This window comes from Bos mutus, chromosome 5 (assembly GCF_027580195.1).
Source record: "Bos mutus isolate GX-2022 chromosome 5, NWIPB_WYAK_1.1, whole genome shotgun sequence".
Lineage (NCBI taxonomy): Eukaryota > Metazoa > Chordata > Mammalia > Artiodactyla > Bovidae > Bos > Bos mutus.
Genome location: NC_091621.1, coordinates 114,414,283 through 114,441,024, shown reverse-complemented (window position 1 = coordinate 114,441,024; position 26,742 = coordinate 114,414,283). Strand labels below are relative to the sequence as shown.

The following is a 26,742-nucleotide window of genomic DNA, read 5'->3' as shown; positions in this document are numbered from 1 at the left end:
TATATTTAAGGATTTAAAAGGAAAGAATGGTACTAAGGAATAAACAGATCAGAGAAAAGAAATAATAAAGAACCAAGTAGAAATCAAGAATTGAAAGATACAATATCTGAAATAATAAATTTATTAAGCAGATAAATAGCCATTGAAGATAATAAAGTCAACATATACTCTTAATCTGAAGAAAGAATAAATACGTTAAAAAAAATCATGACCGGTGTCTCAATGATTTGTGTGACAGTATCAAATTGTCCAAAATATGTGTAAGTGGAGTTCCAGGAAAGGTACAGAAAAAGTTGAGGAATATTATTTGAAGATATAATGACTGAAACTTCCCCAAAACTGATGAAAAATGAACGTACTGATACAAGAAGTTCATCAAATCTCAAGAAAAATAACAACAAAGGTAATCACAGTCAAACTGTGATTTGGGGATGGCTACAGGAAGAATTTGCAGGAAGAATCCACCTGCAGTACAGGAGACACGGGAGACCTGGGTTTGGTCCCTGGGTCGGGAAGACCCCCTGGAAGAGGAAATGACAACCCACTCCAGTATTCTTGCCTGGAGAATCCATGGACAGAGCAGCCTGGTGGGCTACAGTCCATGCGGTGGCAGAGTCGGACATGACTGAGTGACTAACACTTTCAACACACTGAAATTTTGCAGGGGAAAGGGCATGGGATCTCCAGATTGCTCTCCAGTGTTTCAGGGGGAAAACATACCCATGAGCCTGCAGGACAAAACAAATGGCTCAAAATGTAAGCAAGTGGTGAATCTGGGTGAAGAGATTAACATGAGGAGTTTCTTGTATTATTCTTGCCACTTTTCTGTGGGCATGACATATCAAAAGCAAAAGGTTACCAACACACACACACACTTTGTTATAATTATTCTCCACTTAATATAAGGAAATAGAAGCTCGGGGACACGAAGAGACTCACTCAGCCACAAAACTACTAGAAGCTGAACACAAGTCTACTGACCACGGATCTTCCCCATGTTGCCGCCTGGTCCCATCAGACATTAACCCATCAACAGATGAGCCCCAGCCCTTAAGCCAGGCCTCCCTCCCTCATCCCTTCTGCTTTCTGCTCCCTTCTCCTGTCGCCCACCCAGACTTCCCAGTACCTGCTCCCCCCACACCAGCTTGGGTCCCACACAGAGCTTGACCCTTCCTCCTCCGTCCGTGTCCCCATCTCCATCTGGGTTGCTCGTCTCCTCCCACAGACGAGCAGAGTTCATTCTTGGTTTCAGTCTTTGGATCCCACCTTCTGCTCCCACCTGTGGGAACCCTCCCGGCATCCCTCAAATAAAGCCGCACGCCTCCCTCGGGTCTTCCCGCTTCATTTCCCTCCACTGCAAAGAGCCCACTGACAGGTCCTGTATTCATCTTCCTGGACAGAGTATGGCTTCCACAAGGATGGTCTATTTTTCTGTTCATTGCTATATATTCGCAGTTCTTAGAATAGCTCTAATAGTTCTTGTGACAGCCTGGCATGTATGTGCCATGCTCAAAATAAATCTACCGAATGACTAATTGAACACAGGCATGCGATTCCAGTTATAATTGCAACAGAGTTTTTCTGGAAATTAATGAACTGATTCCAACACGTGTACAGAATAGAGGTGCTCCCCGTACAGAGTACCTGGCCATGAAGCTGCAGTAACTGAGAGTGACAGTCCTATGGGAACAGAGTTGTTGTTTAGTGGCTAAGTCATGTCCGACTGTTTGCAACCCCACGGACTGGAGCCCACCAGGCTCCTCTGCCCGTGGGATTTCCCAGGCAAGTATACTAGCGTGCTTTACTGGGTTGCCATTTCCTTTGCCAGGGGATCTTGCCAACCCAGGGACTGAACTCAAGTCTCCTGCATCGCAGGTGGATTCTTTACAGCTGAACCACCCGGGAAGCCCGCATGGGAACCCAGAGCTCCCTGAACTGGGGCAAAGTCCACTCCCTCTAGCACATGTGGGTGCGTGGGGGTCTGCCTGAGAATCAGGAACCAACTGGGAAAAGAAAGACTTGGTAACCGTTCACCACATGGGAAAAAATATCTAAAACAGAATTCTGACTTTACAGTATTCAAAAACAAATTCCAGATGATGAGAGGAAACATTCAGAAAACTCCTTAACACTGTAAGAAAAAGGAGATTAGGATATGACCTCATGGTAGGAAAAGCTTCTTAAAGACACCCCCAACTCCCCCAAATCATAAACAATAGCGTATATCCGTTTGACTTCAAAATAAAAAAAGACACACATATGAAAAAGGTGTATGGTGGCATACACAAGAGATGAGTGAACTGGAGGACATCTTCAAGGCCTCCTATAACTCACCACAAAAAAGCTACGCAGCCAAACAGAAAGCCAGACCAAGAATGCATGCAGACTGATGACTTGCCAGAGAGGGAACCCCATGGTCAAGATGCACACACACACACAAATGCCCAGACTCCAGCAGTCACAGAAGAGCTCATTAACACAGGGGCATAGCCTTCACTCGTCAGATTAAAACAATTTCACCAGACAAAATCCAGCGTTGCCAAAGATGTGGAGACCAGGAGCTTTTGAAATACTTCCAGTGAGACTGAAAAACCTCTGTTCTGTAGAATACTGGCTCCTGTCAGGCTGGGGATACACGCTTTCTCTGACACAGCACAAGACCACTCCCTGAAGCACTGTTTCTATTCAGAAAATGGTGAATAAACCAAAACATCCACTGATGGGAGAATAAAGAAATAAAACGTACTGTGCTTATTCTGCAGAATACAGTGGTTAGAGAAGTGACCAGGTCTGTACACACCAGTATAGAGCCCCAAGATACACACAGGAAGTGAGAAGTCAGAATAGACCGATGCTGTGTCCATTTGTAAAACGCCAGAATGATAGCGTTCCCTGATGATACCAGGCAGCCATGTGAAGGACGGGTGGGAGTGCAGACCCGTGGTGCTGGCCGCCTCTGTGGAGAACAGGAGGCAACAGGGCAGTGACGGCTGCTTAGAGGAACTTTACTTCCATCTCAGTGCATTATTTAAAAAAGGAGGGCATTAGTTATTACTTCTGGAGGGTGGGGGAGTGGGCATTTATTTGTCCTTTTCTGATTACTTGCCAGCTGTCTGCAGTGAGCTCCCTGTGCGCGACCACATCCTCCGTTCCAGGACACCGGTGGCACTGGACACACTGAGGACTGCGTGATCCTAAACCTGACGCACGTCTAAGTGTGACTTTAGCCTTAAGTGACGGACAGACTCAGTCTTACCCTCTTGTGAGCTGAGGCTCACAGCATTCATCAACATGACTATTTATAAGCAAAACTGCATGGAAAACACTTTCTCCATGGAGACGAGGACTTCAGAGGGACCCCCATCTGTTGCACAGAATTTCAGTTCAGTTCCGTTGCTCAGTCCTGTCTGACTCTTTGCGACCCCAACGACAGCAGCGTGCCAGGCTTCCCTGTCCATCACCAACTTCCTGAGCTTGCTCAAACTCAGGTCTATGAAGTCGGTGATAACCGAAATCCCTTTTCTCTAGCACCATCTGGTGGAAAAGAGAGGAAACCTCATCTTGAACAAATCCCCACTGCTTTGAAGCAAATCAGCAACTGTGTGCTTTCTTAAGCACCATGTTCAAACTAAATTCTTCAGCCCACAGGTTAGATATGAAAGGTCTGCTCTTTTTGTTTCTCCTGCTTTGATTCCCTCTTGAAAATTCTGTAATAGGTGATGGTTGTTCCTCAGTATACTGTTCTGAAACTACAAACCACATTCATCTATATCTCAAACCCTCCAGAATCCACAGTTACAACAGTTGATTTCCATAGTAAAGATTTAGTGTCATTTGCTTTTACGTAAACTATGATAGCAGGTTTCCTTTAAGGACTTTTTGAATATAACATCTGTCACATAAATATGGAGTGGAAATTACAAGTACCCTCTTCCAAGCACTGGATGAAGACAGCAAAAGAAAAAAAAAAAAAATACAGTATCATACCAAGAAAACAAGTTAGATTTTTCAGACATAAAAGAAAAACATTAAAAAAAAAAAGATATTAAAAAGGTGAAAAAAAAAAACACAAAAAAAACCCCCAAACCATAGTAACAGGGTTATTCATGCCTCAATTCACAATACTGAGTTCCCTCATCCATTTACAATACAGAGAGGTCACTGAGCAGGGTGGTAAAATTACCCTGGAAAATTCCAACTGTACTTGCACCAAAGAAGTCCATTTTCGATGGTTTTCTATTAGTGTTTTACATGGCTCTGATTCCACTCGAGTTTTATAACCTGCTGTAACAGACAGCTTTTTAACTGTTTCCAAATCTGCATTAGCAGAGGACGGAAGTAAAGTCAAGAGGCACTCCCTCAGAGGCTCACATGTGCTGATTTCCATGCAGATGATTCAGATTTAGGGAGTTTTGTTCACCCCGGCCAGGTGGCCCTGGAGGTTCACACACACACACTGGGCAGTTGGTCTCCCTTTGCCTCCTTTCTCAAAGTTTAGGATGAAGACAGTCATCCCTGTGTTAGGGCTGACTGACGTGAGCTCGGACCTGCTCAGAGTCGCTGGGAACGAGCACTTGAGGTCAGTCAGAAAGTAATCCAACAGGCTTCGTATGTAGGCGCCATGACTCACGACTAAGACACTGGCTGCTAGGCCCGGGGTGCCGCTGTCAGAGTTAAACGTGGAGGCACAGTTCTTCCCTAAAGGAAATATCTCTGCCAGGGAACTTTCCAGACAGCTGCTCGGGGCTTCCTGGGAAAACTGTTCATTCTGATCGGCTTCTTTCAGGATCAGTTGACAAAGAAATTCAAAAAAGTCTTTCCCACGCCTTTTCAGCTGCAATGAAAGAAAAAAAAAAAGGTGAAATAAACTGACATTAATGACTATCTTAAGACATAAACAGGCTTCCCTGGTGGCTCAGATGGTAAAGAATGTGCCTGCAATGGAGGAGACCCGGGTTCAATCCCTGGGTCAGGAAGATCCCCTGAAGAAGGGAATGGCAACCCACTCCAGTATTCTTGCCTGAAGAATTCTATAGACAGAGGAGCCTGGCGGGCTACCGTCCATGGGGTCAAAAAGAGTTGGACACAACTGACTGAATAACACTTAGGATATAAACAGAACTGATTTTTCTGTAAGTCAGTAATACCACAGAAGCAGATGAAACTCTATTCATTCAATCAGTACTTCCACTGATACTAGTAAGTAAGCACCTAATATATTTCTGGAACCATGAGAGCACTTTGGGGGCAAAGGTGAGTAAGCTACAATGCCCAACTCCTGACTTGAAGCAAACAGAAGGTCGTGAAACAGCGTCACCTAGGAAACCACGTCCAACGCTTCTGAAGCTCAATGACAGCAAGGATGAAAGGCCGGCCCTTGCTGAACTCTGCAAAGTCCTTACAAGGGAACTACGAAAATTAAAAATGGGGGAGATGACCACCCGTAACACACCTGAGCAGCAGAACACTCCAGGGGATATGATGTCACCTGGAGGGGTGGGGGCGGGAGAGGCGTGACGGCCTCTATCGGCTGCCCTCCCCGAGCGGCACACACCTGCTTCACTGACCCCCCTGTCACTGCAAAGACTGCTGCTCCCCATTCTTAACAAGACCATCTAACAACCCATTTCCTCAAATCCATGATCAGTAATGATGCCAAATTAATAAACGAGACAGGACAGGTTAAAAGGGGGGAAAAATGGTATCATGCAGAGTTGTTCTGTGAATCGAACAACTTGCAAATTGCTTAGCTAAAACTCAGAAACATCTCGCTCACAAAGAGGAGTCAGGTTTTAGCTACTCGGATGTCGACCAGCTCGTGGACACAGCCACTTTCCCCCAGGCTGCATACCTGGTCCAAGGTCTCTCCTCCAGGCGGTGTGAACGCTGGGCACTCCTCCCCCGCCGCTTTGGCCATGGCCCTCAGCTCGCTCAGCGGCCTGCCTTCTGCAGCCCCATATTTCTGCAATGATCCAACAGACAAAAGTGCCTCAAGGGGAATTTGCAATTCACAGACAATTAAGTACATGTTTACAGCACACTTTCAGCTTACTTTATCCTATCTCCTCTGAAAAGATGCAAACCCAGGTCCATGTGACTTCATAGCTCGTTAGCTGTTTAGGCTCTTAAAAATCAAGACTTAGCAAAATGCACAAGTCACAGAGGAAATACCAATGGCCAAGAGACACGGAAAATCTACCTTCTCAGGAATCCCATAGTAAGAAAGATTAAAATGACACCTTTCATAAGTCATTAAATCAGAAGACCAAAGAGACCACTAACAACCAGTGTTGATGTAGAAGGATCAGAGGCTGGGAAGAGAACTTTTCACTTTTAAACTCTTCTGTACTAAGTCCTCACAAGTATGCCTTGCTTTTATAATTTAAGATGCCTCTCGCCTACGATTTTAATGATTAAATAAGACACTATTCACGAGAGCAAGTAAGAGTAACTGCCACACAGTAGATTCTTCATGTAATAGCCAATTTCACATCCCAAGCAGGAAGGCATTTGATTTCTAGCCATGGGATAAACTGAGTTGCTGTAGTGATATTTTATGGTAGAAGAACAACATATAAGTAAGCTATTAATACTTACCCTTTCTCGGAGTCTTGAATCATACTTTACTGTCATATCTTTGCAAAATTTGCTCTTCTCCAAAATCCCATGCACGGTCTGCAAATCAAAAGACAACCATTTCTTTTCTCATAAAAATAATCATTACTGGGGAATCCCCTAGCACGCCAATGGTCGGGGCATGCTTCCATTGCAGGGGGCACTGTTCAGACCCTTGGTTGGGGAACTAAGGTTCTGTATGACACGCACCCCGCCCCCCGAAAAAAATCATTCTGGGAGGGCTCAGGATGGTATCATAGGAAGACTCTCAACTCACCTCCTCCCAAGGACAAGGAAAACCCCAAAAGGCTAATAGTAGATTTTCTAGTAGAAATCTTACAGGTCAGAGGTAGTGGTGTGACATATTCAAAGTGCTGAGAATTCCAGCTAAAAACACTCTACCCAGCAAGGTTGCTCGGAATTGAAGACAAGATCAAGAGTTTTCCAGACAAACAAAAACTAAAGGAGTTCATCACCACGAAACCAGCCCTACAAGAAATATATATGGGGCTTCTTTAAGCTGAAAAGAAAAGGCACTAATTAATAGCAAGAATACATGAAAGCAAAAATCTTATTGGAAAAGGTATATATATTAATATAATAAAGGTTGTAGATCACTTATAAAAAGTTATTTACTGACAAATATATATGTGTCAGATATATACACACATATATAACATACACATTTATAATTTTCTCCCTCTATGTGTCTTATTTATGCTTTGTCCCAAAAAACTTTCATAAAGACCTTTCTCCTGTGTTTTCTTATAGAAGCCCCATAGCTTTAGCTTTTAGACTTGTTCTATGATGGGCTGCAAGTTAGTTTTTGTGTACTGTGTAGGCAAGAGTCACATGTCATGTTTTTCCAGATGGCTGGCCCATTGTTTCAACACCTTTTATTGAAAAGACCACCCTTTCAAACACAGAATTATCTTGGCATCTCTGTCAAAGTCCAACTGACCAAAAACACTTACAAAAACAACTGAGCATGTGAGTGTGGGTCCCTCAACTCACGCTTGAAAGAGAAAGTCTTTATTTTACCTTAATTTTCGAAAGCACTGCAGGGTTGTCATTTCTTCAAAGTATCTTTTACCTTCACACTCACCCCAACTCTCTTCCCTGTTTCCCTTTTGAGACTTCAACTATATGTTGAAGTCTGCACTGCCTGGTACTGTCCCACAGTTCAGAGACTCTTCATTTTTCCTTTTCCAGCCTTTTTTCCTTCCACAGTTAATTTTGGAATGTTCAGTTTCCACGTCTTCACATTCACTGACCTCCTCTTCTACAGTGTCTGTTGCTGCTGCTGCTGCTAAGTCGCTTCAGTTGTGTCCGACTCTGTGCGACCCCATAGACGGCAGCCCACCAGGCCCCGCCGTCCCTGGGATTCTCCAGGCAAGAACACTGGAGTGGGTTGCCATTTCCTTCTCCAATGCATGGAAGTGAAAAGTCAACGTGAAGTCGCTCAGTCGTGTCCGACTCTTAGCGACCTCATGGACTGCAGCCTACCAGGCTCCTCCATCCATGGGATTTTCCAGGCAAGAGTACTGGAGTGGGGTGCCATTGCCTTCTCCATCTACAGTGTCTAACCTACTGCTAATCCCACCCTGTGGAATTATCATTTCAGAACACTGCCTTTTTCATCTCTAGAAGATGGAGTTGCTTCTGCCGCCTCCTACTTCTCCCCTCGTTATGCTCCTCTGAGGGCAGTTTAGCCTCACGGTGATGGGGTGACACACTCTCTGTATTCAGCAAAGCCTCCACTTGTGCTGTGGGAGCTCTCACACCTCCCCACTTTGTGTGGGCCCCAGGAATCAACTGGACAACCACACCCCAGCAACTGTTCTCCCCCAGAGTTCCGTTTTCTGCCCTCATGTGGTTCCAGCCACACCTGTGCAGACTAACTGTTCACCAGAGACTGATGAGGACTTCTATACACGTGTCTAGAGTCTTCTCTGTGCATTTCTCCCTCCAGCACGCCCACAGATTTTAGTTCCTTAAGCCTTCCAAATTCTAAGCTTTGTTCCCTCAACTCGGAGACCAATGACCTCCAGCTGGCTGCTTTTGCAGAAGTCTGGAGATCACTTTAGTCAGAAAACCACAACGACTGAGGGCTCATCCCCTTTGTTTCACCCCATCTGAGACTGCAGCCCAAGCTTCCTGGAGTCCACTATCTGAAAACAGTTGTCTCACAGGTTTTGTCTTGTTTTCTGGTTGTTTGTTGGGGGAGGCTACATTCCAGCCCTGTTATTCCCCCATGGTTGTCACTAAAGTCTCCTTCCCTTAGCTTTCAGAAGTTGATTTGGTTTTTTCAAACCTCTGGGATTGTTTTTATAGTAATCTGCTCCCTAAAGCTATTTCACACATCTTTCATTTCTTTATAGCAACATAACTGCTTTTTAAACTCTATCTGAGTTTCAATATCTGATATCTCAATCGTTAAATCTTTGGTGTTTCCACTGGGTTTCTCTCACAACACCCTCTTTGCCTTTTTTTGGCATTTTGTTAGACATTTCCCCCCAAGCTGCTCTGATTAAATTACCAAAATAAAATAAAATATAAAAGTGAAATAAAAAGAACTTCTGTCAGCGAGGAGAGGATTGGGGATGATGTTTGTGTGCGATTTAATTCTCTATGAACTCTGGGAGGAAATTTTTCAAGGTACAACTGTTGAAACTTTTGATTTACGAGCCTCATCCTTGACTAAACTTACCTGCTTTGTCCTTGTAAGGTCACTGGAGAAAACATGAGTAAACTTCACATCTTTAAGAAATATACCAGCAGCAGCTGCTTGTTTAAATCCAGTTTCTGAAAGAGGCTCATCTATTCCTTGTCCTGCAGTATTAAGAGAAGGAACAATAACGTTCAAATATATATAACGGATGCAAATAAAAATCATACCTAAGAGAATATAAAGAGCGTTTATATTTTATTAAGACTTCCTTGAGTACTTTCCACATAACTGTTCAGAAAACCAAAAGCAAGCAAAATTAAGCTATAATCCCTATAGAGGTTCAGGTATCCAAGTGTTTTCCAGCATGTCTGCCTGATGGGAACTGGTGGGTGATGAGACTGTCTTCAGCTCCCCTGCCTTGCACCGCCCACCGCTTTACCAGCCTGTTTCATTAGTGCTGCCTCTGATCTACCTTCTCGGCCCAGCTGCTGTATTTGGGTGGTTGGATCATCATCTAGAGAAGTTTTCCTTCTTTATCTCCACTGTTTAAATTCAGTAACATACAGTACTGCAAATTACTCTCCATAAAGGCCAACAAGCCTTCTACCAGCTTAGAGCAAAGATCAGTTTGGCCAGCGACACGACACACAGGACAATAAACCATCGTGAATGAGGGTCAGCAGAAACAACGGGTAACGGACTTGGAACCGCCAGTACTTCAGACATGGAATCAGCAGAGGCTGCACTCTGCATCACAAAGACAAGCAACAGCAAGTCCTCAAAACCAGACAGGTTTCTGAAGGAGCTAAACAAATCTTTTAACAATGAAAAACGGAATTGCTGTGGAGGTAAAAAATATCCCTCAGTGGATAAAAGGAAATTCATTAAGCTGAGAAGCTTCACGAACCCAAAGGTAAGGCTGAAGTGGTCCCCCGTGCCCCTTTCCCACAGATATGAGGAGATAAGAGCACGTCTCAGACATGTTAAGACATGGAGGAAGGACAAGGATTCCTAACTACAGCCAGTGGGAACTCAAGAGAGAGAGAAATGGAGAACAAGAAGCATGAAACGGAACAGGAAGTGCTAAATGAAGAATAGGAAGTATGAAATGGAGAACAGGATGTGTGAAATGGAGAAAAGGAATTATGAAACAGAACAGGAAGTGTGAAATGGAGAATAGGAAGTGTGAAATGGAGAATAGGAAGTATGAAACAATAGGAAGTGTGAAATGGAGAATAGGAAGTATGAAACAATAGGAAGTTTGAAATGGAGAACAGGAAGTGTGAAATGGAGAATAGGAAGTGTGAAACAAAGAACAGGAAGTGTGAAATGAAGAACAGGAACTATGAAACAGAACAGGAAGTGTGAAATGGAGAACAGGAAGAGCGAAATGGAGAACAGAAATCAGGAAAGACATAAAACTACAGATAAAGGAAACATGATGCACACCAAGGATAAATTATTAAAAAAAAAAAACAAACCCTACCAGATTTAGTAAGAGAAACTGTAGAAAACCAAAATAAAAAGACTTTAAAAACAGCTACAGAGAAAGACAGATGGGACACCATGGGATATGATGGGACACCATGGCCATGATGGGATATCCACCATGGGACACCATTTGGTTGAGAGAAGATCTCTGGACAGGAGCAACAGAAGCCAAAATAAAAAAACCCAGCAGAGTAATGGCTTCCAAAAGAACCATCAGTCTAGAACTGGACTAAAGAAGACTAAAGAAAATAGAAACAGAACTGCATGGAATAGAACTGATTGAAACTATCTTTACCACCAACCGATTTACACAAGAGAACTTCTCAGAAAAGATGCTTCAGGAATGAAGGTCCGAGATGCAAAAGAAATGGTGACAGGAGAAGCTGGCAAGTATGGCTGTAAATTAAACAAACACTAAGTAAAATAATGCCTAGGCTGCACAGGTGAAAAGGACAGGAGACTAAAACAACAGCACATGCCAACACATCTTTCAGGAGAGAGGATATTTACCTTATACTTTATTAGGTATGAATGGTGAAGATACAAAGACAACTATTAAAAGAACAGACATGGCTTATTTCAAGGCCAGAAGGCAAGATAACAGTGGGTTGGATAAGGGAAAGAAAAGCAGGCACCTAAGAAGTAAAGGTGAGTGAGAAGGAAAAGATTAGAAAACGAAGGAAAAAAAAGAACCACAAAGGAAAAATCCAAACACACCAGAAACCAGAGTCAACATGGATTAAACCACTCTCACCAGTTAACAAAAAGACTGCTTTTTTTTTTTTTAAGAGAACCAGAATCAGCTGCCTACCATTGACAAGGTTAACACTTAGGAGACCGGTACCCAGCAATGCTGAAAAGAAAGGGATGGGAAAATACACACCAGGAAAATTCCAACCCCACACAGCTTGAGCTGCCATATCACTCTCAGAAATACATGACTTTGTGACAGAAGTCTCACTAAGGATTGTGAAGATAACTATAAATAAGGTTCAATTCACCAGGAAGATAGAGCAATCTTTAAATTTGTATGTGCCTAATAAAATAGTCTCGAAGGATGTAAAAGCAGAATATATATATATAAAGCACAAATTGATAAAATTGAAGGTATTTAAGGATGAATTGGCTATCACAGTGGGAAATTCAATACATCTCATGCATAAACTGACCCTTAGGTCATACAGGCACATGAGTAAACTTACAAAACTAGTAAAGTAGGGGAAGATTTGAACGACAAAATCAAGATGAATGATTTGATATCAAACTCCAAACCCAACAATTAGAAAACAAAGATTTTTCTCAAACATATAGTAAATTTATAAAAACTGACCACGCTAACCAATTTCAGACATATTACCAAGTAAGCCATATTGTCAAAACAGAAAGCAATCACACTCTAAGTCAATCACAAAAGATGAAGAACAAAACCAAAGAGTCCACTCATTTGGAAATTTAAAAAACAGTTCGAAATAACCTACAGAAATCATAAATCATAATGGAAATTTAAGATACTTGGTACTGACTATTTACTAGATTACTATAAATCGAAACTGTAGGCATGCAACAAAAACGGTACTCAGAACCATATAAGCTTGAATGCTGACAAAACTTAAAAGAAAGAGGTGGCTGTGACTGAGGAGACTAAGCGTCTAACTTCCGAAGTGAGAAAAAGAACACAAAACAAATCTAAACAACAGGTCCTGAACATGGAAACTTTTATTCATGTTCTACTGCCAGTTTCAAATGAAACGAGACGAGTGAGCAGGGCCCATGAACAAACAAGGTAATGAGTCCTGACGATGCTCTGCGTGGGGCCCAGGTCAGTGGGAAACAGACTGGTTTCCAGCAGAAGGAGGCAGGCACGTGGGGTATTAAAAATCAGCTCCTGCAAACACCAGATGTCCCTAGCCCCAAAATACAAAACTCAACGCTTGGATCATCAGAGCACAGAAATAGCATGTCTAGCTGAAAGATATTCTTTAGAAGCCAGACCAGCTGGATCGCAGGGAGATTAAAAGAACCTGAGCCCAAATTAACAGAGCAAGCTCGGCTGAGGTGGGGTGGGGAGCAAGACAGAATAAAGTAACAACCCCATGTGAGAACAGGAATTCTCTTTTTAAACTATTTATTTCTTACGACTAAAAATAATATATCTTAGCAGGAAAAATACCATTAACACCAGCCAGTAAATTTTTGTTTCCAAATATGAAGTCATTTTAAACCCTGGCAGATATATTTGAAGACAATTAGACCCAATACAGCTCCTTAATCAGCTGAGAGGTCGCTTTGGAGCCGCCCACAAACAATTTAGACCACTGGTCTTCACATCCAATTCACTCAAGACACTCACTCCTCTTGAGTACCATCTACTCTGATCATACTTCTGTTACCACAGGCTTTAATTCCGTAATCCCAGCTCACAGTCCAGACCTGCCCCCGGTCCATCCTACCCTATCAGATCTCTTTAACCTACATTTCACATGAACATGAACAGAGAGAGCTAAACAATAAAACTCAGAGAATACCAACCTTGAATTATTTTCTCCTTGTTAAGTCTTGTTTCTCCACTAAAATAGAAACACAGGGAGAAAGCCTTTATTATCAAATTAGGTTACTTTTGAAATGAGGGGAAAAAAATCAGCAATGAAAGGTCACGATATTTGTAAAGACAGCACATTGTACCTACGTTAGAATCTAACCTGTAAAAATGACACTCTAAACTACTATCTGCAGCTGTCTATTCTATGTACCGAATTGATGAGCTAAAAATTTCAAACTGTTCCAAAGTAAAATGTATATAGATAAATCTTCAGTGAATTGAAGGCAGAGAATATTACTTTTCAAAGTATATGTACAGATACACAATGGAGTGTCACTCAGCCATAAAAAGAAATGAATCTGAGTCAGTTGTAAGTGATGTGGATAAACCCAGAGCCTGTCGTACAGAGTGAAGCAAGTCGGAAAGAGAAAAACAAATATTGTATATTAACACGTATATACGCAATCTAGAAAAAAGTCTTGATGCACCTCCTTGCAAGGTAGGAACAGAGACACAGATGTAGAAAGCACATCTGTGGACGTGGTGGGGGAGGAGGGCGGGGGGCAGACGAACTGAGTAGCACCGAGATGTACACACCACCACGTGTACAACAGATAGCTAGAGAAAGCTGCTGCACAGGGCAGGGGGCTCAGCTCGGCGCTCCGTGAAGCTAGGAGGGAGGGACGGCAGGGAGGCAACGTACGTGTACTGGTATCTGACTCATACTGTTGTACAGCAGAAACTAACAAAACACTGTAAAGCAATTATACCCCAATTAAAAAAAAAAAGTGTATATACAGACAGAAAATTTTTGTTAAATCATCTTCAAATATGTTGACCAAAACTACTTCCCAGATGTCAGGACCAAATAGGACAGCCAGTCCACCCATTCATCTGCTGGGCTGAGCGAGCAGGTCCAGGGGACCATGAGTGGAGCGGAAAGGGGTACAGGGACCCACAGTCCCCACCCTGGCTTCCGAGTCCTCGAGCGGCCCCAGCTGCTCCGCTCTGCAACGCTGAGGGATTACAAAACCAAACCCAGCCCATTCTGAAGCAACCAGAAGAGTGACAGGGTGAGAAACACTGTCACAAAACAACTGGATTGAGGCTGGCCAGGGGAGGGCGGGGCGCACTGGCATCCTATGGGGCAGATTTTGCTTTCAAATCACCTTATAAACATCACAGAGAAGCAATCTAGTAACAGGATTTTTTCCCCCCAAAAAAATGTGCACAAATATTTAGTTTTACAGCTTTGTAAATGTTTGTTACAAACCAAACATTTCTCGAGAGGTTTGTACAAATTCTTGAAGCAACTGGTTATAGCTAATTTGGGGAGTGGGAAAGAAAAGTGGGTGGCTAGAATAGGTTTACTATTAATCCACTTCCCTAACCAAAGCTTGGCTTGTAGCAGCCACAGGGAAAATCAGGAGAGTGGAAAGGTCAGAGGAGTATATTTTGAAGGAGTCAGGAGTAACAGCACTCATTTTCAAAATGTGCAGTGGGATTCACTTCCAAGACAGATATCCGACTCTGTAAGAATCCCAAGCCTTATGACAAGAAGCCAAGTCTGATGACTGGCCATTTATAGGCCCTCAAATATGCACCGTTCGTTTGGGGGATTATCACGCTGTTCTTCACTTTAAAAGACATTTTATTTTGTTAGTTCTGGTTTATGCTCGACAGCGCTTCTCTAGAAACCATGTAAGAGAGCTTAATTTCCTAATCACATCCTTTTAAATAATTCAAATTCAGCAGACAAGTACTTGGGTTTGCCACAGGAGAGACAAATCATGGGACATTAGGGTACAACTGAGGCGAGTTGTCAAAGTAGATGTTCTGGTATACACGAGAATGGAGTGTACTCTCCCGCTATTCAACCATGAATATACAGCCTTACAGTGATTCCTCCACAATTAATTCATTTGAAAATAGCGAAGTTTCCAAGGGCTAGGAATGTGAGGATTTTCACTGGATCTACATTACATTAGTCCTAGCTGCACAGGCTCTTCCAATTAATCAATCCTACTCCCAGAAAACACATCACGGGAACATAGCAATTACATGTATCTTTATAAGAGTTTACAGATGATCCAATATTCAACTTGCCTGCTCTATTAGAACAATGATTAGCATTCAGTGAAAACTAAGTAACTGCCAAAAGAGGCAGAATTAAAAAAATAAAATCAGTGTTGCTGTCAATACCTATACTAATTAATCATCTTTCAGGAATTAAAAGTAAATTAGTTGGTAGAAATGTTTAAAGAACTAGCTAAAAATGGAAGTGAAATGGAGTAGTTTGGCAGGCAACTAACTGCAAACACCTACAAGAATGTTTCGAGGAAACCAGAGGCTTTTCTGCATTTATTGGGGTTTTCAACAATGCTGTTCTAAGACCATGAGAAACTACAGCTCAATCAGATTAGTAAACTTGAAGTGTGAAATCTGGGGTATTCTGTTCCAACAATGATACACACTGGCACTCTCACGTTCAAGGATGTTGATGAAGATCAACATGCTGACAGTAACAGCACAAGATTCATAAAGAATCTGGCTGAGCTTAAAGCACAAGATTCATAAAGGGTTTGGCTGAGCTTAAATTGCAATTAAAAAGTTTTCTTCCATTATCAGAAGAGTCACCATTCAATAAAACTCAATTCAGTTCAGTCGCTCAGTCGTGTCCGACTCTTTGCAACTCCGTGGACTGCAGCACGCCAGGACTCCCTGTCCATCCCCAACTCCCAGAGTCTACTCAAACTCATGTCCATTGAGTCAGTGATGCCATCTAACCATCTCATCCTCTGTCATCCCCTTCTCCTCCTGCCCTCAATCTTTCCCAGGATCAGGGTCTTTCCAAAGAGTCAGCTCTTTGCATCAGGTGGCCAAAGTATTGGAGTTTCAGCTTCAACATCAGTCCTTCCAATGAACACTCAGGACTGATCTCCCCTAGGATGGACTGGTTGGATCTCCTTGCAGTCCAAGGGACTCTCAAGAGTCTTCTCCAACACCACAGTTCAAAAGCATCAGTTCTTCGGCGCTCAGCTTTCTTTATAGTCCAACTCTCACATCCACACATGACCACTGGAAAAACCATAGCCTTGACTAGACAGACCTTTGTTGACAAAGTAATGTCTCTGCTTTTTAATATGCTGTCTAAGTTGGTCATAACTTTCCTTCCAAGGAGTAAGCGTCTTTTAGCATCTTGTTTCTTTTCCTGAAAGAATCATCAATTTTTAGCTTTGAGAATTCTGAAGGAGGAAACTAACTATTCCCTATCAATTATTTCAACACTTTCTCTGCAGTTTCTTATGGATGCCCGTGTGCTTGATGGTTAAGTAGCGTCCGACTCTTTTTGACCCCATGGACTGCAGCCTACCAGGTTCCTCTGTTCATGGGATTTTCCAGGCAAGATTACTGGAGTGGGTTGCCATTTCCTCCTCCAGTGGATCTTCCCGACCCAGGGATCAAACCTGCATCTCCTGCACTACAGGTGGATTCTTTATCACTGAACCACCAGAGAAGCCCTTTCCCATGAACAGAACAGAACAAAGCAAACTGTTCTTATCACTCTTCACAGTCAGATCACAAGAAGTAAAAAGTAGCTTCTGAAATGGCTGGTGATAGTCAAGCAATCCACAAACACTAGGCTTTAATTCTAAAATAGGAGTCAGAAGGGCAAAGCAGTTAACAGGATGGGCCACAGTACCACCACCTTGGTTTAAACCCCCTCCCCAACTCATCACGTGATTTTAAGCAAGTCACATGACCTCTGTGTCTGTTTCCTCATCTGCAAATTGAGAGGCCCTCTTTACCACACTGGATGGTAGTCAGAATTTAATTACAACAGTACCTGGCAAATACTAATTCATTAAGACTTATTTTTAAATTAAGTCCTCAAAGGATTTCTTTGAGGAACAACTTTACACCTTTCAAGCCCTTTTTAAGAAGGGAGGAGGGGATAAAATATACATTCATGTAACAATTGTCTATTAAGCATCTAAATAGGGATCAGCTTGTTTTTCAAGGGGTGGTTTAGCCTAGATTTTCTATGGCTTCTGGGCTTCAATTTTATGTCAGGCACTGGGTCAGGCATCTAGAAAGTGCTGCAAATTAAGAGGAAAGTGCCATCAAGACTAGTTCCTGTTCTGCTATGGAGTAGCTGTAAGTTCTTGGAAGGTCACATGATGGTAATAAACCATTCTATAACATGCAGAGGAATGGGGTGGAGAAAGGATCTCCATTTCTCGCTTGGCCATTAAAATCCTGTGAGTCCTAAAGGGACAACTTCAGATAACAGCTGAGATAACCTTCCTATTCAGGAAGAACAGGACCAAAAAAAAGACAGCAACTAAAGGCAGCTTGACAAGGTTAGACCATTCTGATGTTGCTTGCAAGCTCCAACAAGTCAAAAATGGAATCTTAGTGACCCGTAACCCAGTCCTCTGATACACAGAAGCCACTCAGAATGCTGGGTCCCATTAACCACACACACACATACTGGACCACACGCTGCATTTTTATCAGAGCTGTCCTTAACACAAACAAAAGTTCGTTAATTCTCATATACGCTCCCCACCCCTCCCCAGTGCTATGCACTTTACCTTTCTAACATTTAATGATCACACTAATCCAGTGGGGTGGGGGCTATCACTATCCCCATTTTATAAATCAGGAAACTGAGGTCGTGTAAATTAAGTCGGTTAAAGGAAGCCCAGGTTACAAGGCTCCCAGGTGGAGCCCAGATTCCAATCTATGTCGCCCTTGCTTGAAAAATCTGTGCTCCTGACCGCCCTGAACTCAGTTAACACCGGGCAAACATAGAGTCGAAAAGGAAAAGGAAGGCATGGCAAGATATGTCAGCATTTGGCTCCCTGTAACGCTGCATGTTAAAAATATTTGTTGAGGGCGGTGCAGGCGGCTGAGAACAGGGCGAGGCGCACCCCCCCGCCCCACGGCCCCAGCTCCTCCCCCAGCGACCGAAGCTCTGCGGGGAAGAGAATCTCAGACCCGAGCCTGGGGGACAGAGGGTACAGAGTGGGAGCAGAGCCTGCAGGGGAAAGGTCAGCCCCGAGCCGGTCCACGCTGCAGACCCTGCGGGCCCAGCTGGGGGCTAACGCGCGGCCCGGGAGGTGAGGGGACTCGACTGTGTCTTCGGATTCAGCCGGCCCCAAGCTGGGGTGAGGTGGGGGGGCGGGACCTTGACCTCACTCCTTCCGACATCCCTGTCCCCACGTACTGGGGGACCGATGACATCTGACCCCTGGCCTTCTGCTCAGCGTCGCTGGGCCAGTAGAGCCGGAAGGGGGTAACTCACTGGGAACATCCAGAAATCGCCAGGCCGAGCAGAGGGGGAACACACGTGACAGGACTGGCGCGGCGGGTGCGGATCCTGGGTCCCCCCGGCCCAGCCCCGCAGCACGCCACGGAAGGGACAAGGGCAGCCCGCGACGGCCATACTCACTGCCGGACCACGGTCAGAGCGAAGCGCGTCATCCCGCCCACGCCCGGAGCCAGAGGACCAAGGACCTCAGCGCCGCCAGAATCCGCACCCGCTGCCCAGCACTGCGCCCACTGCCCAGCACTGCGCCCACTGCCCAGCACTGCGCCCACTGCCCAGCACTGCGCCCGCCGAGCCCCGCCGCTTCCGCACCGCGCCGCCGGCCGGCTCCGCAGCTATAGGTGAAGGCGGACTCTACGTCACTCCCTGACCAGCCAATCAGAGAGGCGGAGGCCCGGCAGGTCGCGAAGACTGATGGGTGGCCAGATCCCGCCCAGGGCCGTGGCGCGTGCGCCGCTGCGCGCAGGCCGGTGATTGGAGCGCTGCAGGTGCGGCGGCCCCGCCCCGAGCCCGGCAGACGGGTCGCGCCGGGGCAAACCCAGGGCTGGAGGCTCAGCGGTGATAAGGCTGCTGCCGCTCCGATTGCGGTTAGTCTGATTTGAGGCTGGAGTGCGGCCAGCAGTCCTGCTTCGTGGATGTACAGCTCCAGACACGTTCGGTCCTAGGGTTTATGTTAACCGCTGGCACTGGGAGCGTGGGGTCAGCAGTGTGCTTAGACCCACCCGGCTTCAGCCCCCACCTCCGCCTAGACTGACCTGCTCCGGACACAAAGTCCTAGGCTTGGCCCCTGGCAGCCCTTTGGCAACCCACTCCAGTACTCTTGCCTGGAAAATCCCATGGGCGGAGGAGCCTGGTAGGCTGCAGTCCATGGGGTCGCGAAGAGTCGGATATGACTGAGCGGCTTCACTTTCACTTTTCACTTTCATGCACTGGAGAAGGAAATGGCAACCCACTCCAGTGTTCTTGCCTGGAGAATCCCAGGGACGGGGGAGCCTGGTGGGCTGCCGTCTATGGGGTCGCACAGAGTCGGACACGACTGAAGCGACTTAGCAGCAGCAGCAGCAGCAGCAGCCCTTATCTGGACTAGGCCTCTTGTTTCGCCTGCAGGGCCCGATTTTTACCAAAAGTCCTGCGAAGCCACTTGCTGGAGAATCCTTCCACCCTTGATGTCTAATCGAACTCCTCTTCCTCCATTCTGTAAATAAAATCACGTTCCTCTCCGTCCGCATTCCCCCAATATCTCACCTAGTTCCTCATGGTCATATTTTCCGTTCTCTACCTCATTTTCTATTCTATCCTTCACCCTGCACCCTTGGCTATGCATGTGTGCTCAGCTGTGTGTGACTCTGTGATCTTATGCACTGTAGCCCGCCAGGCTCCTCGGTCCATGGAATTTTCCAGGCAAGAATACTGGAGTAGGGTGTAATTAATTTCCTTTTCCAGGGAATCTTCCCGACCCAGGAATTGAACCTGCATCTTTTGCATTGCAGGCAGATTCTTTTCCCCTGAGCCTCCGGGTAGCCCACCCTTGGCTATAAATTTCCATTTGTCCTTGTGTTCAGAGTTGCATTCATTTGTCAAATCAAACATCTAAAAAAATTAGCTTTATAAGAGGAGAGAATTGTTTTGGAAAAATTTAGAAAATTAAAATAATATGAAATGTTTAATTATCCAAGAACTACCTATAAAAACCATGTATGTTTTCAAAAACGTTGAGAATCAGGAAAAAAACAGTTGAAAAATGAGACTCTTTGAAAGAATGGACATTATTCTGCGTTATTCATTCAAGAGTTCAGAGACTACCCTACAGTTTATAAAATGAACAAGGAATTCATTTAAACTTTGTTTAGATATAAGCTGGAAATTACCACTGATAAGCTTTTGTTGACAACATATAAAATAACATGCTGGTTTGTTTTGTTTTTTATAAAAAAGGATGCTTTGTTGTGGCAACTCATATGATAGAATTCTGAATTAGTCAGGATAGGCCAAGTTATGGTAACAAATTAATCCTGGAGTTTCCATGGCTTACTACATAAAAGTTTTCTCTCTCATGCTACATGTCTGACATGGATCAGGAAGGGGCTTTACTCCACAAAGTCCTAAGGTAACGGTTAACAATGACCTCCTTACATGGATTCACAATAACTAGGGCAGGAAGTGAGAACAATTGAGGGTGTTGAACCAGTTTTTAGATACTTCATTCAGTGTCCGAAGCTACTCACAGGACCCTCCTTAACTGCAAAGGTGGCAGGAAAAGTGAGGGACATGTGAGTGTTTAGCGTGTGGACCACGCCCCCCATACAGTGTGTGTCCCGGTCTCCGTGGGGTATGCTTTTGGTCCTCTTCTGTTCTCCACCATGCAGTCTCCTCACTGATCCTACCCAGTGCACAGATACTGTGTCTCCAGCCTGCAGTCCCCTCCCTCCACTTTCTCCTTATTCGTTTACTTTTTCTTCCAGTTTTACCGAGATATAATGGACATACAGCACTCTATCCGTTTAAGGTGTGCAACATAATGATGTAATTTATACCCATCACGGAATGACTGTCACAAAAAGTTTAGTGAATATCCCTCATCTTGTCATGTCATGTGTTAGTCGCTCTCAGTCGTGTCTGACTCTTTGCGACCTCCGGACTGTACCCCGCCAGACTCCTCTGTCCACGGGATTTTCCAGGCAAGAGTACTGGAGTAGGGTGCCATTTCCTCCTCCAGGGGATATTCCCAACCTAGGGATCAAACCCGGGTCTCCCGCATTGCAGGCAGCTTCTTTACCATCTGAGTCACCAGGGAAGTCCAGTAAAACTCTAGTGATTATCAATCAAGTTCGAAATTGTTTCTTTTCCTGAAAGAATCATCTTAGAGACACAAAATTGTAGCAAAAAAAAAGGCTTTTCTCCTGATGAGAACTCTTAGGATTTACTCTCTGCAGCTGTGTTTATATCTTTATCATGTTGTACATTACATCTCTAGTATTTATTTATCTTAGGGCTTCCCAGTGGAGAAGGCAATGGCACCCCACTCCAGTACTCTTGCCTGGAAAATCCCATGGATGGAGGAGCCTGGTGGGCTGCAATCCATGGGGTCGCTAGAGTCGGACACGACTGAGTGACTTCACTTTGACTTTTCACTTCCATGTATTGGAGAAGGAAATGGCAACCCACTCCAGTGTTCTTGCTTAGAGAATCCCAGGGACAGGGAAGCCCGATAGGCTGCCATCTCTGGGGTCACACAGAGTCGGACACGACTGAAGCGACTTAGCAGCAGCAGCAGCAGCAGCAGCAGGGCTTCCCAGGTGGCTCAGTGGTAAAGAATCCACCTGCCACTGCAGGAGACACCCATTCGACCCCTGGGTCGGGAAGATGCCCTGGAGAGGAAATGGTAACCCATTCCAGTATTCTTGCCTAGGAAATCCCATGGACGGAGAAGCCTGGCAGGGTACAGCCCATGGTGTCAAAAAAGAGTCGGACATGACTTAGAGACAAAATTTTATTTATCTTGCAACTGAAAGTGTGTACCTTTGGACTGCTTTCATCCAATTTCCCCACTCCTCAACCTCCAGTAACTACAAATCTGATCTCCCCCTCCATGGATTTGTTGTTGAAGTATAATTGACCTAGAACTCTATGTTAGTTCCTGTTACAACATAGTGGCTTGACACATTTCAAAATGATCACCAGGATAAGTGGTTACAACACGTCACCTGTATTCCCCTCACTGAACCTGTAATACCCGCTGACTCATTTATTTTGCAGCTGGAAGTTTGTAATTCCTAATCTTTCTCACCTATTTGTTTCCTCCACTACCGCCATTTTGCCGCCTGTTTGCCCTCTGGATGTATAAATCCATTTCTGTTTTGTTATATGCTGGAATGTAGGGTTTTGGTTTTTTTTTTTTTTTTAAGGAAGGGACTCCCTTGTTCTCTTACACGTGCCTGGAATGTGACAGTCACGTTGCAGAAGCCCAATCAACATTTGTCATCCACAAAAATCATGCTCCTAAAGAATAAAGGGGGGGCGGGGGAGGAAAAAGCATAAGAGAAAACTCTTCACTATGGTCCGGAAGAACCCACGTGCTCCTGAGCAACTGAGCCCGTGCATCACAACTTCTGAGTCTGCACGCCTAGAGCTTGGCAACATGACAAGCCACTGCTATGAGAAGCCCATGTACTGCAACGAAGAGGACCCCCATTCACCACAACTAGAGAAAGCCCATGATCAGCAACGAGGACCCAGAGCAACTAAAAACATAAAGAAAGAAAAAATGTTTTTAAAGACTCACCAAAATAGAGATGAGAAGATTTTGAGCTGAAGACTCAAAATGGACCAAGCTGACACCAGATGTTAGTCTAAACTAACGAGAGTCTTCAGGACCAACTAAAATTTGGTGCTTTTTCAATTATCCCAGTTACTGTACTTTTAACACCATGACTTTGCTTTTTGCTCCTCTGGCTTTTAAGTTGGAAATTGTCAGGGTTTATGCAAATGTAATAAAAGAGAAAGTCTGGGACTTTTATTGGCAGGGATTTTTTTTTTTTACACCACCCACTGTCATAATTGATTACATGCTGTACCCTGATGGAAGAACAGAACTTCAAGGCCAATAACAAGTCACAAATACATGGTAAACCATCTGCTTTGTCCGGCTACTGAGAAATAATAATGTGAGCAGTGATCCAAGCAGGAAGGGGCTGCCAGTCCAACTGTGCCCAGTCCTCCATCAGCTTGATGTCTGAAGATGCAAGGAGATTTGTTTTGGCAGTCACTCTGTCAACATCTGACATCTGTCACCCAGAGTTCGCCATTACTGCTGCTTCCAAAAAATTATATCTGCCAGTCAAACGGCTTTTCTACTGATGGATGGTGGAAGGAGCCTGCTTCTGGGGAACTCCCCTTTATTTGAATACATGTATCCAGTAATCCCTTTTCATGCCTCGCCTGATAGCCTGTCACTTAGTGGGGGAGAGAACTTTGCCTAAGCCCAAGTTCACTGATGTTTGGGAGAAGGGCAGCAGAATGAAGGGGATACTGTGGACAGAGTAAACGCTTATGGTTTCACTGTTGTGGATCAGAGCAGTCTCTTCTATCATGATCTACAGGCAAGCGATACCTCCCGTCATCTCTGCCCTTTTGGAAAGTTAACATTTGCATTCATAACGCCTTTAAAAATAGTTGACAAGGTACTTAATGTGTTTGCATATACAGTCACTGCCCACTGGAAACTGGTTCCAGGACCTTCCTTGGGTACCACCATCTGTGAATGTCCAAGTCCCTTATATACAATGGTGCGTATATAACGCACCATATACGATTGGCAGGTAACCTATGCACATCCTCCCAGACACTTTCAGTCATCTCTAGGTTACTCAGAATACCCAGAATGTAAAAGCTCTGTGAATAGCTGTCAGCACTCTGCAGATTCAAACTTTGCTTTTTAGGAGTGTAAGTCACTCAGTCGTTTCCAACTCTTTGCAACCTCATGGACTGTGGCCTGCCAGGCTCCTCTGTTCGTGGGATTCTCCAAGCAAGAATACTGGAGTGAGTAGCCATTCCCTTCTCCAGGGGATCTTCCCCACCCAGGGATCAAATCCGGGTCTCCTGCACTACCGGCAGATTCTTCTCTGTCTGAGCCACTAGGGAACTTGCTGGAATTTTTTTCTCAAATATTTTCGATCTTTGGTTGAACCTGTGGATGTGGAAGGGCTATGGTCAGACACTGCTTGAAACTTACAGTATTAGGTGTTGTACCTACACTACCTCGTGTAATCCCTTTAATAATCCAGCATCTGACAGTTAACAAGCAACGGCCCTGGGATTCAAATGTAGAGCCTCTTGCTTAAGTGAAATGCCCTCTCTGCTACGCCATCCTGACCCTTCCTGTCACTGTGACAATCTGCAGGAAATGAATAAATGTACAACACTGTCAGCAACACTCCAGGCACTGGAGTATTGGGTCTTGATTGGGAAGGTTCCCCTAGAGCCAGGAAGAGTGCTCAGGAAGACCCTACAATCCTGTTCTCCTGGCCCTCGTATCTGGAAAGATTTAGGATGTGGATCGGGTAAGGCCATAGGAAGTACCATATTGAAGCAGATCTTCCCTACCCTTTTTTCTGGTTTTGTTTTTTAATTTTTGGTCACACTCCACGACATGTGGGACCTTAGTTACCAGACCGGGGATCAATCCTCTCCCCTTGCATTAGAAGACACAATCTTAACCTAGGGACCACCAGGGGAGTCCCCCGTAGACTCTTCATTCTGATTCTGAGATAGAAGTGAGTGATTGCTGTCAAAACATCTGACGCATCAAGACTTTCCAGGAAGGTACTGACTGAGGTGTCCAGACTCACTGAGCCCTGCCACAAACGGAAACCCACACGAGCTGAGAGCACTTTCCCTACATCAAGGCCTCCATTGTTGAGGGACCGTCGCTGAGAACAGCATGAGCCCTAGCAGGGTTCAGGTTATCTTGTCGACAGCAGGATACCTTTGAGATGGTAATCAGTGTTTTTAGCTCCAGCACTTTTCCCTTGCATTTTTTGGCTCTTTATCCCATGTCCCCTTTTTAGGGAAGAGGAGGTGCCAGAGGCCAAGGAAATGACCATCTCTCCTTGGAGGATAAAAAAATAATCTTGACATAAGCAAGGGCTTGGGAGACTGTGATGAGATCTTCCCTGTCCCCTGGACCAGGAAGATTCTCTGGGCTGAGTTGTCATTGTTCAGTCGCTAAGTCATGTCTGACTCTTTGTGTCCCCATGGACTACAGAACACCAGGCTTCCTTGTCCTTCACCATCTCCCAGAGCTTGCTCAAATTCATGTCCATTGAGTTGGTGATGCCATCCAACCATCTGTGGACCCCTTCTCCTTCTGCCTTCAATCTTTCTCAGCATCAGGGTCTTTTCCAGTGAGTCAACTCTTTGAGTCAGATGGCCAAAGTACTGGAGCTTCAGCATCAATATTTCCAATGAATATAAGTCGCGATGGGAGTCAAGCTAAACATGCCCAAGGGCTGGATTTGGTCCATAAATTACTTTTTGCATCTCCAAATTAGACACTGAGAAGAACGGTAAGAAGTCATGAATAGCACCAGCCCATCCCAGGAGAAGTCAGAAGGCAGCAGTGCTGAGAGAGGCTGGGGAGGCAGCTGCCAGTTCTGCTCACCTGTGGGAGGGAGGTGTCGCCCTATACCTGTCTGCCAAGGTTCTCTCTGCAAGTTGCTCCCGCCCATGGCATTAGTGCCACCTAGCGGACTTCCCAGGAAGTTGATACCCACCAAGGCCAGAGGATGGCGGGGGCCCAGCTTGAGTGCTCAGTTGCTCAGTTGTGTCTGACTCCTTTGCGACCCCATGGACTGTAGCCCACCAGGCTCATCTGTCCATGGGATTCTCCAGGCAAGAATACTGGAGTGGGTTTCCATGCCCTCCTTGCCTTCCAGGGCATCTTCTCCACCCAGGGATCGAACCTGTGTCTCCTGCGTCTCTCCAGGTGGACTCCTCACCCACTGAGCCACCTGGAGCAAAAGCCAGAGTCAGAGCAAGTCACCACCAGTGAAATGGAAGCAGTGTTTTGGATAAGCATAGACACCAAGTTCCCATGGGATGCTGAGGCAGGGCCCTGGGACTGTCTTGCTGTGTTCTCAGGCCGCCCAGTTCTGTCTGCCTGTCTGATTGGATCCTGACGGAATCTGCCCCTCAACAGCAGGACATCCCTGAGCCCAAGCAATAAAGCTCAGAAAGGCCGGCTGTATGTATTTTCCTAAAACTCATTTGCTTGAGCAAACCCAACCATCTTGTCAGAAAGCACCCGGAGCCACCCAGGGCATCGGCGTTTGCCATCAGAGCTCTGTGCCGCCTCAGGGGTCTCATGGAAAACCTCCTAAACCGGAGAGCATGGGTTATGTCTGCTCTGCTTCTCCTTGAAGGCCAAGTGTAGTTGGCCCTGCACACACACACGCTGGCCGTGGCTGGTCAGCTCTTTGAGACACGCTGAATCTTCACACCCACTGTCACCACCATTCTTGCTGCCGTTGTTGCTGTAAGGACAAGGCAGAAATGATCCGGTGTAACACTCAGGTCTGAACACTCCCCTCACGG

The 26,742-nt window shown here is 45.1% G+C and overlaps 1 protein-coding gene across 3 annotated transcripts; it reads right to left on the bottom strand.

The window, feature by feature from the left end:
- Positions 1-105: 105 nt before the first annotated feature.
- Positions 106-20,344, bottom strand: TIGAR (TP53 induced glycolysis regulatory phosphatase). Of its 3 annotated transcripts, none has more exons than XM_070371761.1 (6): positions 18,775-20,344; positions 13,307-13,344; positions 9,326-9,447; positions 6,598-6,675; positions 5,852-5,962; positions 106-4,834 (listed from the first exon to the last, which is right to left on the bottom strand). In XM_070371761.1, exons 1-6 carry the CDS (start codon positions 18,804-18,806, stop codon positions 4,403-4,405), a joined length of 813 nt encoding a protein of 270 aa, XP_070227862.1. In that variant the 5' UTR covers positions 18,807-20,344; the 3' UTR covers positions 106-4,402. The 3 variants fall into 3 exon arrangements, with proteins under 3 accessions (XP_070227862.1, XP_070227863.1, XP_070227864.1); XM_070371762.1 differs by lacking the exon at positions 18,775-20,344 and adding an exon at positions 18,550-18,679; XM_070371763.1 differs by lacking the exon at positions 18,775-20,344 and adding an exon at positions 17,915-18,230.
- Between the last annotated feature and the right edge of the window lie 6,398 nt (positions 20,345-26,742).

Excerpts from the sequence above, each read along its gene's own strand:
- TIGAR (XM_070371761.1), bottom strand. The coding sequence starts at position 18,806 with ATGACGCGCTTCGCTCTGACCGTGGTCCGGCA. Across the intron at positions 6,676-9,325 it reads ACCTTACAAGGACAAAGCAG|ACCGTGCATGGGATTTTGGA; the intron begins GTAAGTTTAGTC and ends TTTGATTTGCAG. Across the intron at positions 4,835-5,851 it reads GAGGAGAGACCTTGGACCAG|CTGAAAAGGCGTGGGAAAGA; the intron begins GTATGCAGCCTG and ends CTTTCATTGCAG.